General features: G+C 52.5%; 8 protein-coding genes across 8 annotated transcripts; 5 read left to right on the forward strand and 3 right to left on the reverse strand.

Annotated features, from left to right (window-relative positions):
* Positions 1-23: 23 nt before the first annotated feature.
* Positions 24-808, reverse strand: CLUP02_14800 (uncharacterized protein; the record flags this gene model as incomplete). The annotated part of the gene is made up of 2 exons (XM_049293726.1): positions 24-477; positions 540-808. The coding sequence occupies 2 exons, from the start codon at positions 806-808 to the stop codon at positions 24-26; spliced, it is 723 nt and encodes a 240-aa protein (XP_049150872.1).
* A 465-nt stretch (positions 809-1,273) lies between these two features.
* On the reverse strand, positions 1,274-3,267 carry CLUP02_14801 (uncharacterized protein; the record flags this gene model as incomplete). Its single annotated transcript, XM_049293727.1, has 12 exons — positions 1,274-1,368; positions 1,479-1,585; positions 1,645-1,787; positions 1,919-2,064; positions 2,155-2,174; positions 2,290-2,391; positions 2,456-2,501; positions 2,560-2,665; positions 2,752-2,844; positions 2,916-3,023; positions 3,053-3,096; positions 3,174-3,267. The coding sequence occupies 12 exons, from the start codon at positions 3,265-3,267 to the stop codon at positions 1,274-1,276; spliced, it is 1,104 nt and encodes a 367-aa protein (XP_049150873.1).
* A 124-nt stretch (positions 3,268-3,391) lies between these two features.
* On the forward strand, positions 3,392-4,704 carry CLUP02_14802 (DHHC zinc finger protein; the record flags this gene model as incomplete). The annotated part of the gene is made up of 3 exons (XM_049293728.1): positions 3,392-3,506; positions 3,560-4,000; positions 4,049-4,704. The coding sequence occupies 3 exons, from the start codon at positions 3,392-3,394 to the stop codon at positions 4,702-4,704; spliced, it is 1,212 nt and encodes a 403-aa protein (XP_049150874.1).
* Positions 4,705-5,765: 1,061 nt separating this feature from the next.
* Positions 5,766-6,316, reverse strand: CLUP02_14803 (uncharacterized protein; the record flags this gene model as incomplete). The annotated part of the gene is made up of 3 exons (XM_049293729.1): positions 5,766-5,967; positions 6,028-6,098; positions 6,314-6,316. 3 exons carry the CDS (start codon positions 6,314-6,316, stop codon positions 5,766-5,768), a joined length of 276 nt encoding a protein of 91 aa, XP_049150875.1.
* A 911-nt stretch (positions 6,317-7,227) lies between these two features.
* On the forward strand, positions 7,228-8,268 carry CLUP02_14804 (uncharacterized protein; the record flags this gene model as incomplete). The annotated part of the gene is made up of 4 exons (XM_049293730.1): positions 7,228-7,254; positions 7,443-7,601; positions 7,893-7,956; positions 8,102-8,268. 4 exons carry the CDS (start codon positions 7,228-7,230, stop codon positions 8,266-8,268), a joined length of 417 nt encoding a protein of 138 aa, XP_049150876.1.
* Positions 8,269-9,448: 1,180 nt separating this feature from the next.
* On the forward strand, positions 9,449-11,466 carry CLUP02_14805 (impB/mucB/samB family protein; the record flags this gene model as incomplete). The annotated part of the gene is made up of 2 exons (XM_049293731.1): positions 9,449-9,666; positions 9,714-11,466. The coding sequence occupies 2 exons, from the start codon at positions 9,449-9,451 to the stop codon at positions 11,464-11,466; spliced, it is 1,971 nt and encodes a 656-aa protein (XP_049150877.1).
* A 1,237-nt stretch (positions 11,467-12,703) lies between these two features.
* On the forward strand, positions 12,704-12,859 carry CLUP02_14806 (uncharacterized protein; the record flags this gene model as incomplete). The annotated part of the gene is made up of 1 exon (XM_049293732.1): positions 12,704-12,859. The coding sequence occupies one exon, from the start codon at positions 12,704-12,706 to the stop codon at positions 12,857-12,859; it is 156 nt and encodes a 51-aa protein (XP_049150878.1).
* A 1,678-nt stretch (positions 12,860-14,537) lies between these two features.
* On the forward strand, positions 14,538-14,879 carry CLUP02_14807 (uncharacterized protein; the record flags this gene model as incomplete). Its single annotated transcript, XM_049293733.1, has 1 exon — positions 14,538-14,879. A coding segment is annotated over one exon (342 nt), but the record flags the coding sequence as incomplete, so codon positions are not given.
* Between the last annotated feature and the right edge of the window lie 346 nt (positions 14,880-15,225).

The raw sequence follows: 15,225 nt of genomic DNA on the forward strand, positions 1-15,225 counted from the left end.
CTGGAACAAAATTAGCCCAGACATTATTCAAGGAAATATCCACCAGTGATGAGGGGAAGAGGAGAATATGACTCCTTGTGTCTTGCGCCGAAAGTACGGAGAGGGCGGCAAAAGGACGCCATGGGCCAGCATACGACGTGGGAAGCCATCCAAAGTCCCAAAACGAAGCGAGCTTGCGGCTCTCGGAGGAGGCTCTGCTGTTGCGGCTCTGCGGCTTTTGTCGGTACTTTTGAAGGAGTTAGTTGACTAGGATAGACTCGAGGACTGCCCTGAGCATGTGTGTTCCACAAGGGCAAGGGGAATGTTGCCCTGATGCCGCGATTCTCACCGACAATCAGGCAGCCACCTTCCCCTACCTGAAACTGAAGGCTGATTTCTAAAGGGAGCAGAGCCGCATCCGTATGCCCAAGATGGGCCTTGGGCTTGCTCGACTCAATCCGGTTTCGATTTGGCCTCGAAGTTGGGATAGAGTCATGCCTTCGTTCCAGTTGTAGCTATACTTCATCGACCCAGGCATCGGATGCAGCCTTAACTCCCACAGGTGCGCGTGCGTGTTGCGTATGCGGTGTGTATGCCGCCAAGACGAGAATGACAACCGGTACTTGGGGTAATCAAGGGAGAATTGTTTGCCGGACCTCGCCAATTTCCGATGTGAGGTGAGATGCGAACCGCCGGTAGGCAGCAGTCTTGTGAAGAGGGAACAGGGAAGGCGTCGGATTGTGTTCTGGAGCGAGGTGGGAGTGAGGGGGAAATCGACATGCATGAATTGCGTAAGCATGCGGAGGTCTTGTCGATATGCAGGCTCCATGCTCGGTTCATTGAGATAACATGTGTCACGTGATTCTCTTTGATATCTGCCGTTGTTCGAGGTCGTTTGGTAGAAGAACGAGTGTAAGCTGAAGAGAAACTTCGAATAGTTTCGGAAGCTAGGTTCTAGTAATTATCCGCCGGGAATATACTTCTGAGTTGGTCATTGTTTGAAGTTGAGTTGGCGATAGGTGAAGGTAAAGTTGATAGAAACGAACGTATGAACAAAAGGTTGTACAGCAGCGAATTAGGACTACTGTTCTCAGATGAGAGGTAACAAAATAGAGATATAGAAAGACCTTGACCTATCAGCCAAGTGTACTACACTCAATAAAACTTACACAGCGTTGTCGTTGTATGGATAGCGTCGGCGGGAAACATGCAGCATCCTATCCGTGCCTTTCATTCGCCAGGATTACTCGTCTGTCCTCCGACTGGCGCGATCGAATCGTGGGGAACGAACCATCTAAGATGTAGTCAAGTCGAATCGTGCCATTGAGGGTGTCCATATATTCATGAGTGCGGTGTAGGTGATCATCCATTCAGGTGTTGTTGCAGCAGCTGTCAAGAAATTTATGCCAGCGACGACAGACAAAGGACAGAGGTGAAGAAAGGGGGTAGTTGAGCTTCTTATACTTATGGCTATGCGGCTCTTTGAAGCGGCTGGCCACACGAATGCGACGACATCTTGTGATCCTCAGGCTGATATCTATGGTCCTGGTGGCCAACGCCTAGGCAGAGCCACACCTTCATCAACTCTCCTGGACAGGTCATGCGTCTGTGAGGAGTTATTGACCCATGTGCCGTACACAGCCTGATGATCTGACCGACCATCACCTTGGAAGTCGGTGGAAGAGATGCACAATCTTCAAGGCAGGCCTGAGTGTAGCAAGCTGTTGGACCAAAGTAGGAATAGGCGATATATGACAGACAGGCTGAGTGAATAAGAAGATGCCGAGTGCATGATCCTTGACATCTTGCTTTGAGGCTCAGTGCTGGATACCCATCAGGCACAAGTAACCCAGGCCGGTCCCCTCAGCGGCGTGATAGAGGGATGCTCCCAGTATAGTCGTAAGATCTTGATGGCCTGATCATCCAGGATTTAGATCACCTTAAGTTGGACAGCAATTAGATAGTACTGGGCTGTTGAGTTGAAAGTGCAAGAGCCTGCTTGCTTTCGTGTTACTTTTGAATGAAAGTATTTTGTAATTGTTCTCTGGAAATGACTCTCATCGGTGTGTGTTATTTGCAGTTTGCCTGCCCCTCAGTAGGTGGTGGTCTTGAAGATGAGGTGGTCAACTGAGCTCACGCTTATCATCAAGGTCTACCCAGCCAGTTTGACCTGACCCGTCGACCTAGACGGGCGCCTGCTGGCTGGTGACAGGGCTAGACTTGGAGGGGTATATGAGGGCTTTCCCGCTGTTCCTGGGCTTATTCAATCCGGGTTGCGTAGGTTGATATATTCTAGAGAGTCATCGTCACCGGGCGTAGCAGCCTAGTATGTCGGGCGTCAAGGGTGTAGCATTTTCCCCCACCCACGCGCGGCTGAAGATCCGATCGCTTGGACACGAGTATCTGTAAACACTGCAAGGGGAGGGGAAGGCATGTAGTTATAACTTGAACCGCGTAAAGGGCCTCTTTTGGCCACCGAAGCTGAAACCTATAGCTCTTGATGGTTACCAATGAACCGTCAGCTGATGAATGAAGTCGGCTGAAAACATCGACAAGCCACGTTACCGCGTAATGCCTCACGAATCAAATAGAAACCTGTCTCGTTTCTTGATACGCGATTTGAATCATTCATTGGAACTTGGCAGACAGACGTGTTGTCGTGGGATGAATCAGCATGCCCACTCATCTGGGGGATTCTTCATGTTCGTTGGACCAGAGTGAGACAAATGAAGGCGCAGTACCTAGGTAGCGATCAGAGATTGGATATCGAACGAACCACGCATTGCGGATTGCCTGGTGAATTTTCCGTGGGAACTTCTCCTCGGGGAACTTCTCCTCGGGGAACGAAAGGGCAGTGTCTCGCGGCTGAGAGTTGCGTGTCGTCAATTGGATGTTTTGGGATATGGCAGATCGGCATGATCCAGTAGAGAGAGAACATGGTGAAGGGGAAATCGCAAGTAGAGTGACGCCACGCAGGTGCGGTTGTAGGGCTGAAAGCTACTGTTCTCGTTATTGATCCACTTCAGCACAAGGGAGCCATTGTTCTACGCATGTTCTGCAGCGTAAGGTACACATTGCTACCGCCCCTGTCTTCCCTGTACCCGCTATCTTTCGGCCCTGTGTAAATTGACAGTGGAGGTGAGGTACCTAGCAGTAAGGTACAACGAGATTGACACTGCATCCCATGCACGCACCTCCGAGCGCCCAGAACTTGTCCGTCGCCCCGGCACCAATTTCCGGAAAGCACGACAACCATCTCCAATCCTGCGCATTTGCGTATTGTCGCATCGTCTGCGCAGCTCTACAGCTCGCAGCTGGTCGCTCGCAACTTCCACGCTCTCTTTTGGTCGCCGACTTATTTAATTTGTCCTCTTTCTTGTTTCCATGTGCCGGAAATGATTGCGCCGTTGCAATGTCCCAAGCCACCAGCACGAAATGTGCCTCGCGATGGGTGACGCGCATCATCCCCCTCATCATCACTGGCACAAGCGGCTATGCTACCTACGTGGTCGTGGCCTATCTAGGCGGTGAGCTGTTCTCGTTCACATGGCTTCTTTTCTCTGCTAATCTTTCGCTGCAGTCGACTACCTGTATAGAACCAGGGGTGAGCATGGCGCCGCCATTTCGACAATCACCCTCTACCTCTTCTTCTACGTCCTTACGATCGCCGCCTATCTACGAACGTTCCTAAAAATCAAAGCGGACCCTGGCTTGGTACCGCTCGGCCCACAGGCACAACAAGCATCAAGAGAATCGAACAAAAAAAGCAGGCGCAGAAAGGAAGGAGACTTGGAAAGTCAGCCTTACTTCACAGGCCCCGATCAGGACCCGGACAGCCCCGGCTTGGAAGGATTCTATAGCAAGGACGTATTTACATGCGAGAGTGACGGACGGCCGAAATGGTGCTCAGAGTGCCGCAATTGGAAGCCCGATAGAGCTCATCATTCGAGCGAGGTTGAGCGATGCGTACGAAAGATGGATCACTATTGCCCCTGGGTCGGCGGCATGGTGTCGGAGACCTGTGAGTTGATACCGTTTACGGCACGGGTCCAATACTGACAGGAAACAGCATTTAAGTTCTTTGCCCAGTTCACTTTCTACTGCGCTTGTTATTGCGCAGTTGCGCTGGGCCAGACAGCCTACTGTCTAGCTTTACAGGTGCGCGATGGGACTGTGGACGGGAGAACGATCTCAGGCGTCGCCATCGCAGGTTTCTTTGGACTTTTTACATTCCTCATGACTGCGACTTCTTGGCGGTTCATTTTACTTAATATCACCAACATCGACGCCCTTCGAAAGTCCTGGGTCCATCAGCTCGCAATCAGGGTACCAAACGATACCCGGCCCGGAAATAGCTACGGCTTGATCACATATCCTCTACCAAAGTATCCACAAGGGATACCTACCTCCTCCGACGCCACCATCGATAGCGAAACTCCCCGCGATAGACTAGCTACGCGCACCTTTGCCATTGTCAGGACCGAACCAGATGAAAACCCGTGGGATCTCGGGTACGCTAGAAACTGGACGTCCATTATGGGGTATTCCTTGATCGACTGGCTTTTGCCCATACGCGGGTCACCATGCGCCAATCATGACAGCATGGAGAGTGACTACGAGATGGGCCCGTTCATACAAACGCTCAGAGAACGGCACGGTCTACCTGGCCCAAGTGGTTCATCTGGCGGAATGGAGATGCAGGAGCTGAGAGATAGCAATCGTTGACCGAGGCCTGAGCATATCGAGCGGCCTTGGCACATTTAGGCGTTAAAGGGGGTTGGGCAATTCAGGGGGGCGGCGATCTATTTCGGTTTATGTGCCAATATTCACACACCTACACACATACGTAACTAACGTTAAGCCTTCTTATGTAGTAATTAATTCAGTATATGGAAACTCGGGCAGATCAGCTCCAGCTTACACGTGTTGCCGGGATGTCTTATACCACAGCTTTCTGATGTGCCCAACTGTACGGCCAGATTCAATAGGAATATCCGGACGACTGGCGCTCCAGCAGCCACCTTATAGACTTATTCTAGGCGTGTTCAACGTTCACGCGGACCGGCCGACCTAGGAGATCCACCGGGCCGAAGAAGCGTCCACCGAACGGCGGCGGAAAGGGTGGGGCCGATCTGATGTCTCGTAGCTGCCCTATGTCCAAGGCAACATGGACTTGTTCGACAGCACTTCCTGTCACATACGACCATACCCATTGGAAAACTCGGGATCCCGTCCGCTCTCCCATAGATAAGCCAATGAGGGCCGGATTAGTAGTTGGGTCGGTGACGACCAGCGAATACCTGGTGTTGTATGTTTTTGACGTTTTTGGTGAAGATATCGTCATTGTGGTGGGTGACGATGTTGCGATATCCTCCATGTCATCGGCTGGGGTTGGTTGGCGGTAGCTCTTGACTTTGTGGCACGGGCGCCATACAGCTTTCTGGTGCCCCTGTGACCCTTCTTTGGGTGTCCGTTCAATAGATTCTTGGCTGCACTTGAATCGATCGTAGAAGACTCTACGAGTGGAGTAAGGGTGCAATGAGGGGAGAGATCTTCACACTCATAGACTACGTTCGTGTTGTAGACGGACTTCTTAGTACAAAAGCAGGCCATTTCCTCTTCGTTTATCATGGCACGTCGATGCCGAACTACCGATCTCAAACTCCAAACTCCAGCCTCCTTGCCAATCGTGAAATCCTCCATGCCGTAGCAGTTGCTGTGATCCTGCATCAAATTGAACCTTCGTATACCTAATATCCTAAGCCAGACACGTGGAAATCGGAACTTCAATCCGGGTCTGAACAGTCGTCACACTTTGTGTGATTACAAGGCGTTGCGTTGCACTTCATATTGTCGTTCTCATCCGTTCCGCATAGCTCGCTGTTGTTGTTCTCGCTGCACTCGCAGCACTTCCAAGACCCTTCGGGCATGGACTTTGTGCTGTTGGGAGGGAGCTCCGACGTGTCGGAGTCGTTCCCATCGTCGGACCTAGGAGAGTGCTGGTTAGTTTATGATTCAGAGAGAAGGAAACCTAGTTCGCTGACTTACATATCGTATGATTCGAGTCTGAAAGATCTGAGACGCACGGAGACAGACTTCAAGATAGATTGAGAGATTGACTGTGATTCAGGTCGAGCAGGTCGAGTTTGGTGAGAAACAGATTCAAAAGAGCGTGTATCGTTGGATACAGCTTGATATGGAGTAGTGATGTAAGTTATCTAGGTCTAAGAAGGTGATAAAGATGAGATAGACAGAAATACTAATTTGCTTCGGTATATTCTTTGAACCATAGCAACAGGTCTCTAGTCTCATTATATATGTGATCAATTTCTACCATGTTCAGATGACACTGAAGGCGGACGTCTGCCTTCCGCATCTTCAGGACGAGCACTCCAGTCTCAGATCAGAGAATCGGTTTAGATCGCTTTGCGCAGGTCTACCCCATGGCCGAGCTCCCTCGGACGTGGCTCAAAATGGCAATGATACATTCTTCCCGAACGAAACGTTCCTAGAAGAAGGTGTTCTTGGCCCCCGCTCGTGGTTCCAGCGTCCGATGGGTGTGCTGGATCTTGCGTCAGTCGTTCTATCTCGACCAGTATAGCATAGGGCTCTGAGACCAACCCCCACCCGCAATGCCAGGAGAAGCCATCTCAGCTCCGGAGAGGTTTCCAAATAAGGACCTGAGAGGAAAAAAAGCGGTTCCTGACTGGTTGTCTCAAAGGTCGACATTGGAATCAACATTCTTGGGCTGACGCCGGTGATGCGGTTACGCCTGCTCTGCTACCCGCCGCATGTCTCGAGAGCCGCAGCGGGATGACCGAGCTCTTCAACTAGTAACATGGGGGCGAATCCTGCAGGCGGTGGGATAGGAGTGGGCCGTATTAGGTGAATTTCTCGACTTCATCGCCGGCACTTGGGTTTGGCAACCAGTCAGCTACTATGCCGCGATACCGCGGGACGGAGACGAGACCGGGAGCCGACCCCAAAGATGACCATAGGGCCGTGGCCGTGGCTTACCTGTAAGGATAAGGCAATGCGGTACAAGGAAACGCTAACAATAGGGCAGCCTTATGGCTCACCTTGAAGCTTATAGTTCAACAGAGGTAATCCTGCTGTTGTGTATGGTCGAGTACCGCAGACACCTCGGCCTGCTTCCGTGCAGCTTTCGATTTCCTTCACCACTCCCCTCTGCCGAAATATAGTGAGGGGTTTTCCATGTACGTCGCGCGCTTAACCCGGGGGTCCGTCATGATCGAGATCCAGGCCATCCATCTCGTAAACGTAGGGCTGAAGCGGGGTCGATATGTTGACTTCGGGATACTACTATTTATTAGCAACAATGACTCGTTCTAAGACCCCTCTTAGTCCAAACGGACTAGCTTTGCGAAGGGACGGCGCCTTGTTCGAACCCCAAACAAGCCACTCCGTGAATTTTGCAGTGAATAGAGATTCCCACATTCCAGCCGAACGGTGGACCGCACAAGGTGGGTTTCAGGGTGACTGGATGCCTGATAGTTTATACCAGCAAGACCCTCCGAAAGAAGCCTTATGTCATATCGTCGACTTCTGTGCAACCGAGCCTCCTACGAAGGGCGGTGGTCAACGGAATCACGGGAACCCAGGTTTGACACGAGAAACCCCCGATCCGAACCACCAAGTGAGTGGATGCCTAGCTGCATCGCATGAAGCATAGTAATCGTCATAGCATTACGTGAAGCGTGGGGTTACATATGGAAGCGGATTTGTGTCTTATCCTCCGTTACTTGTGGTGGGATGCCGTGCCTCGTGGTCGGCGGTAGCGAGGCTTTGCGGCCGGCGCAGTGTCATGACCAGTCCCCATGTGCGAGGAGATATGCAGCCTGTTCTTCATTTTTCTCTTCTCTTCAGATTGGTCAATTAAACGCTAACGCTAGGGCAGTAGACGCGGCATGCAGTCTGAGAACCGGAGGACGAGTGTTGATCTCCGTGATCTGCCAGGTTAGTGAGAAGGTAGAACGTCTTGATGAGGTAGGTATGTCATGAAGCTTAGTATAATCAGAGGTGAAATGGGGAAATTAGATTGGATAGACTGACTCTGAATTCTGTACCACCTGCTTCTTTGGATAAACAATGTGCGAAATAGTGACTCGCAGCCTGCTGCTGATATCATTGGGGTCGATTATAGAACGATGTAGACGCAGCAGGCTCGCTGGACTCTTCAACTCAGACCATCTGGTGACGGTAGACCAGAAACAAAATATTCTCGGCTTGGAGGCTGAGACAGAGCATCAAAGGTACAAGAGACCATGATCCACTCAGTGATTCAGCTCGAGGTATTTGTGATGCTTTAAAGCTCGGCACGCGGCGTGCTTTAATTATGATCTTGCAGTCTCGTGTTGTCTTTACGGCTGTTGCCTGATGGGCGCCTTTCTCATAGACTTATGAGGCGCTGGAAAGGCGCGCAATGTACGGAGCACTAGAGCTAGGAATGTCTTGAAACGTATTTCTTGGCACGGCCGAGGCTGCGTCTTCCAAGAGCTGACATACGACACACCATCATGAAGGTTGCAGCTGTGTGACCGCACCGCTCAGGACTAGTTCAAACGTTGAGAGAGGGCGAGGATGATGTTCACACGTGAAGAATTGAATCGGCGTGTCCGAACTATAAGCTAGATATAGGGTAATGACGAAGAAGGATGCAGAGACGATCCTGATAGGGAACCAGCCAAGATGCAGATTTTGCACGAGCCTGATGAGACTTGATAGCGGCTTGAATAAGCGGACGAATGATGCAGCATCGCGGCGTAGCAATTTCCTCAATGGCGAATCGCGAGAGGATGAAGTAGGAGTATTAAGAGCACCCAATGAGTTCGTGCAAGATGGACTGTTGTCCTCAAGGGACTCAACGACGAAGAAAGCAGAGTAATGGCATGTTGACGAAACCAAGTGGTATGCAGCCTCATGTCGTCGGACGATGAGATTGAGACGTAATGAAGCCTTCCCTCTCTAAAGTAGATGGAGCCGATGTCGTTGCAGGAGGTTGAAGGATGAGCGCTGTGAGCCCGGACGTCTGCGGGTCATCGTTGGCTAAAGGTGGATCCCTAAAGTGCCGCTGACCAATTGAATTCTCGGCAAAACCTGACCTGTTGCAAGTGTACGTACCTAGACAGACACTAAATGGCAGGCGCGTTTGCAGGCGCGTTTACCTCAACGACCTGCTAATCTCTGCGTATAAGAATTATCCGTGCAACAACACATCAACCATCTCATCGATTCCAGACAAACGGCTGCACTGGGCCTTTGTGTTGTTGGAAAACGAGGGATTAATCGAAAGTGGACGAGAAGGAGAATTCTGTTTATCTACTTTGCTGTCAACGACGTCCGGTCCATGTCGACCCAAGAAATACGCCGTTGAGAATCCGGCAAGCGAGCAGGGGGCCTCACGACGCCTACCGACGGCGACTCGGCGGCACCCAACCGACGTGATATCATGTCGTCCTCACAGCCCTTCCGGGAATCTTCCCCTATTCCCGGCATCGGCAGACGCAAATCTCAGTTCACCTTCAAACAACTGTCCCAACTAGCGACTTACAATACATCGTGCCCCTTACGAGTTGTAGCCCACATTGACCTAGATGCTTTCTATGCACAATGCGAGATGGTTCGTTTGGGCGTGCCTAAGGACCAGCCTTTGGCTGTCCAGCAATGGTACGTGGCCCTTCCGTCTGATCATTCTGTCAACTAACGACCCTAAGGCAAGGATTAATTGCTGTCAATTATCCAGCACGTGAGCACGGCATCGGTCGTCATTGCACTTTGACGGATGCGAAGAAGCTATGCCCTAAATTGGTTGCCCAGCATGTAGCAACTTGGCGAGAAGGCGACGACAGGTGGGCATACCGTGATGATGCTGCTGCCAACATCCAGAGCGACAAAGTCTCTCTCGATCCGTACCGCCTTCAGTGCAGAAAGATTCTGGCAGTCATCAAGGAAAGTTTGCCTGCGGATCAGCAAAAGGTTGAAAAGGCCAGCATTGACGAGGTTTTCCTTGACCTCTCCGCACATGTCCATGCAGTTCTCCTGGAACGCTTCCCCGAGCTGAGAAACCCACCACCTTACGACGATCCGACGGAGAATCTTCCAGCCCCGTCCGTGGCAGCCCTGGACTGGCAAGCGGATGCTCTCATCGACCTGAATGAGGAGGAGGAGTCCGTGGACCCAGACTGGGACGACGTGGCGATCCTTATTGGGTCTGAGATTGTCCGCGATGTCCGAAGACAGATCCTGGAGAAGTTACACTACACATGCTCCGGAGGTATTGCCAAAAATAAGCTGTTGAGCAAGTTGGGCTCCGGGCACAAGAAGCCCAACCAGCAGACCGTCATTCGAAACCGAGCCGTGGCCCAATTTCTGTCAGGCTTCAAGTTCACCAAGATACGCAATCTCGGGGGGAAGCTTGGCGAAAACGTGGTCTCAACCTTCAACACTGACGCCGTCGAAGAGCTATTGGCCATCCCTCTGGATCAGATGAAAGCAAAGCTAGGTCAGGACACCGGAAGCTGGGTTTTCAATACCATTCGTGGCATCGACGCTAGTGATGTCAACTCCCGCACACAAATCAAGTCGATGCTATCGGCAAAATCGTTTCGGCCCTACATCAACACCCCGGAACAAGCCCATCGCTGGCTGAGGATCTTTGCTGCCGACATCTTCGCCCGCTTGGTTGAAGAGGGAGTTTTGGAGAATAGGCGTAGGCCGAGGACAATAAACTTGCACCACCGGCATGGCGGCCAAATGAAATCGCGCCAAGGCCCAATACCCCAGGGCAAAGCACTAGATGAGCAAGCCTTATTCGAACTTGCGAAGAACCTCTTGAACCAAATAATAGGGGAAGGCAACGTCTGGCCATGCGCCAACCTCAGCTTAAGCGTGGGCGGCTTCGAAGACGGCATCACAGGCAACATGGGCATCGGCGCTTTCTTGCTGAAAGGAGAGGAAGCCCAGGCGCTAAGGCAGAGTAGCCGCGAAGCAAGCGATATGCCCATTCCTGAAGAAAAGCCGCCAAAGAAACGTCGGACGGAGGGAGGGGCGATCCATCGCTTCTTTGCACGTAACGTTTCCACTGACGAAGAAATGCCGTCCGACGGTGCATCCGCGAAGAGCGATATCAAATCCCGAGAAGAGACTAAGTCAGGTGAGCCTTCCATGGCTGTTCCAGGTACGAGTCTGGCGCACGAGGAAGGCAATGGTGGCTTCCATGAGGTGCCAACCACGGGCTTCGTATGCTCGCGGTGCAACACGGGGTTTGAAACGCCAGAGGAGCACCAAAGCCACGAGGATTGGCATTTTGCCAAAGATCTACAAGACCAGGAACGTGGCAAGCCCACACTTGCTCAGCACTCATCTGCCACCCGCAGCTCTGGCCCAAAGACTTCAGGAACTTCGGCAAAGCGGGGAGGCCGCGGCGGCAAGCTCGAGCATGGACAGAGCAGACTGAAGTTTGGATGAATCCTGGTGATATGCCCGTCTTTGCCAACATCACGCCAAAAGTCTGTCGAGCGGGTCCTGCCGCCTGATACGCAACGAGACTTGGAAGTTGGTAAACTTTGACGCCCTGAGGCCTGGTCCAAGGGTCACCGCAGTACAGGAGATTGACGGCAAAGCCCCCGACGAACCTGAGGAATCATCACTGATGGGCGTTTTCTTCCCAAATTCAAGCTTCACTGAGCGATTTATGAGGCGAGTCTTACACAAGGGTACCCACCGGGCAGGGACGACATGACTTCGGGACCCGGTATGGATATCCGTTGTTGCCCAGTTGGGCACCCGGTACAGCAATTTGGGAAGCAATCCTGTCTCACAGTAGACTCAGTCGCGGACCTGGGCGTTGCTTCCGGCCTTGCGCCGGGTTACAGTCTATCGGAGGTCGTGGTCATATGAGACATGAGGACGGATCAACTTGGCGAACCACAACGGCCTGACGGGACAGGGACATACATGTGGTTGAGCGTCTCCGCAGGCGCAACCGACGAGTTGGATGGCTACATGTGGATCGAAACTACCCGCAAGTGTCGTCATTCCAATTCCCGCCTGTAGCCTTCCGCGACGCATCCGGATCCTCATGACCCACGGGTTGAACCAATATTGGGAGCGCCAGGGGCAGCAGTGCCAGCGAGCAAGGCTTCGGACACACGATTTACAAAGATGAATACAAAATCTTGAATAAGAAAACGGCATCCAGTACGTTTGTGCTCTGGATGGAGGAGACCGGTGCACATCGGATCCCTGATCGAGGCCGGTTCCGTGATACTGTTGGATCGAGGTTCACGCATCGTTTTGGTTGCGTCTGGATTGACACAATCCGGATGACGTCTGCAAGTGATTGGTTGCTAATTAGGCATCTTTTGGGCCAAGGTGGGTTGGGCCACATTTTTGGCGCGAGGCATTGATACCCAACGTTGCCAACCACCACCTGGCACCGACGCACCGTTACCAACTCCCCGACTAGCAACACTACTCTGTCTCCGTATCCGTACTAACCACACAAATCAGCGTTTGCGGGAAAAAAACACGCACTCGCCTTGTCTTGATCCGTGGACCATCGCGGACAAAATGGAGACTGGAAAGGAAAAGAGACGGGGCATTCCCGGCAGTCGGAAGCGACAGGCCACCGCTTCGCAGCGATGCACTGGGGCCACATCGCCGACCCCGAGTGGGTTCGCAGCAACGGCGAAGTCAATTTTTGATGAGGACACCGCCAGCAACCGCCGGACGATCAAGAGACAGGGCAAGCAACGGCATGCTGCGCCGTCAAGTCGCGAAATGGCCGGCAGTCGAGGGCAAGGGTCCCAGGAAACGAACGTCCGTCGTCCCACGCTCCACAGCCACGGGGTTCTCATAGAAGTCAGCCAGGGGGGGGGGGGCGGGTGTCATGACTGTCAATGAGGACGTGCATCGAATAAGTAGTTTTTGCGCCCTGAAAAGCGCGCCGGCTGGTCGCCGTCTGAGGCTGGGATATCCCGTCCTGGTAGGGTACCAACAGCTCGGTCAGTCAGACTTGAGGAAATTGAAAGGGACAGAAAGAAAAAAACAAGTCAGACTCCAGGCTTGCATCGTCTAACCATTCTTGCCTTTGGCAAGCGCAAAGTGGTCATCAGGGGCTGGAGAGTTGCTGGGGAATTGCCAAATCAAGTCTGCCAGAAAACGCAACTTTCGACACTGTCTCACACGCTTGGATTCCAAGCGCGCAGACTATACATGCACTTACGGACTGGTTTCTGCATTTAACACTTACCTGTTTCCAGAAGAAATTAGCCTTTGAAGTCCACGAATGTTTCCCAGCTTGTTCAACGGGGATCGACACGGATTGTAATGTCCAAGCGGTCTCCCGTAGCATCCTGCCCGACTTTCCAAAGTTACACAGACACAATAGAGTACACACTTCTTCTTTAGCCTCGGCAAGCAGACTGCCGCTCAAGGAAATGGCCTAGCGGATGTTGGAAAACGCCACTACGCCAAAGTAGTCAAACGTCTTCTCGATACATCCTTGACAAGAACAGCCCAAAACGCCATAGAACGACGGTCTAGAAGGGACTACTCACGAGCCACATCTTCTCCAAACTACTTCATCCCAAGCCGATGAATGCAATTCAGCCTCAGCTACGCCAAATTCTCAAACAAGAATACTTGGGGCGGAAGGTCTGGATCCTTTTCGAACCCCCTATAGGCCATGAGGCAAGCAACAGCACCGGACCTCACGATACCCGGTCCTAGGAGAAGGGTTGGGCTCAATCAAGGGGAATGGCGGATCTCAGACACCCCAAGGACGACCATAGGCCATTGGAATCAATCTACTTTGAGCTGCTGCCAATCTTCTCGCGTTTTCGGCTCAACAGCATCTCCCGCACGCAACTCTCTCGATTGGGCCTCGACATGCCGTGTCGCATTGGATGAGTTTCGACTTTCTAAGGGGCGGAGGCAGGAACAAATAATACGCGCACCATTGAGCCGACCCCCCCCGGTGCAGCGAAATTCGAGCCTGCTGTAACATGGAGGACAAACCTTCGCATTGGATCTCACAACAGCTCGCCATCATGCCGTCTGTCTCATCTCTACCCTTTTGGAGCTTGACACGACATTATACCACGTATAAGGACCGCTTGGCTGCTGCATCTTTCTGGCTGGGTTATTGGCCAGCCTGAGAGCATGTACCAAGCTGGCCCGCCTTCATTGCCTTTTGTTCGTCTTACGTGCGTCTGTTTGAACAGCAATGGCGACAAAAGCAGGTAAAGGCAGGCCTCAATATTCCAACGAATACCAACTGAGTGTTTGGATGCGAATTACGAGTGCGTGTGCGCCAACAGCCCTCGCATGTTTGCTTCTTCTCACAAGCGCAAATACTGTACTACTGTACCTATCCAGACGTACTCACGCACGTCACCGTGGTTGTCTGTTTGATGCGGTCCTAGTCATCGGGGCCACCCAAGTGGTGGTCATGGTGCGCGCTAAAACGGAGCATCGAAAGCCCCCGGACGGGACGTTTCCTGGGGCTGTCCTGGACTTGGACAGACGTGAGTAAGATTTTGTTGTTCATAGGCAGTGCGCGCACGACGCAGGGAAGTTCCTCGGTAACCCTTTTGGGCAGCGCGATCAGTCAACCCAACCTCCCAACCTCTCTCGAAGCTGCAGGCCTGCACCTCATCCCGTCTCCATCCACTCAGAGCGGCCGCCACCCATTCTTCCCTGCTGCCGCCCAACCGCTCTCCGCCTCTCTATGTATGAATGTCAATCTGTATCCGTACGGAGCATTTGCGCCAGGTTTCTGCTTTTCGCGTACCGTCCCGCCAGGTGGCTCTTACCGCCTCTGCTGGCTGGTCAGGTATTCGTTGCGTATCCATCTGTACCGTGCGTACCTTGACTGAGGCTGGGACGTACAGCTTGAGATGTACAATGGGATACCTCTCATCCTCCCGCCGTCCGTCTTCCTCTCGGGAACTAGGCGGCGCAAGCTGGGCTAAGCAGGCTATCATCGCTTGGCCAGCAAGAGGCTAGACTTGGGCCACACCATAGGTAGACGCAACACAACCCACCCCGATGCCCCCCCTCCTCGTGCACTAAGGGGATCCAGTGGCATATTGGCCAGGTTGCCAGGGTTTGGGTAGAGCGCGAGGGAAAATCCGCACGGGACTGTCAGTCAGCAACGTGGTGCCAGCAAGCCCTGTGGTTTCCTTGCCTGGTCGGTCCCGAGCAGGTTCGACTTGACAGAAG

This window comes from Colletotrichum lupini, chromosome 8 (assembly GCF_023278565.1).
Source record: "Colletotrichum lupini chromosome 8, complete sequence".
In the NCBI taxonomy this organism is placed as follows: domain Eukaryota; kingdom Fungi; phylum Ascomycota; class Sordariomycetes; order Glomerellales; family Glomerellaceae; genus Colletotrichum; species Colletotrichum lupini.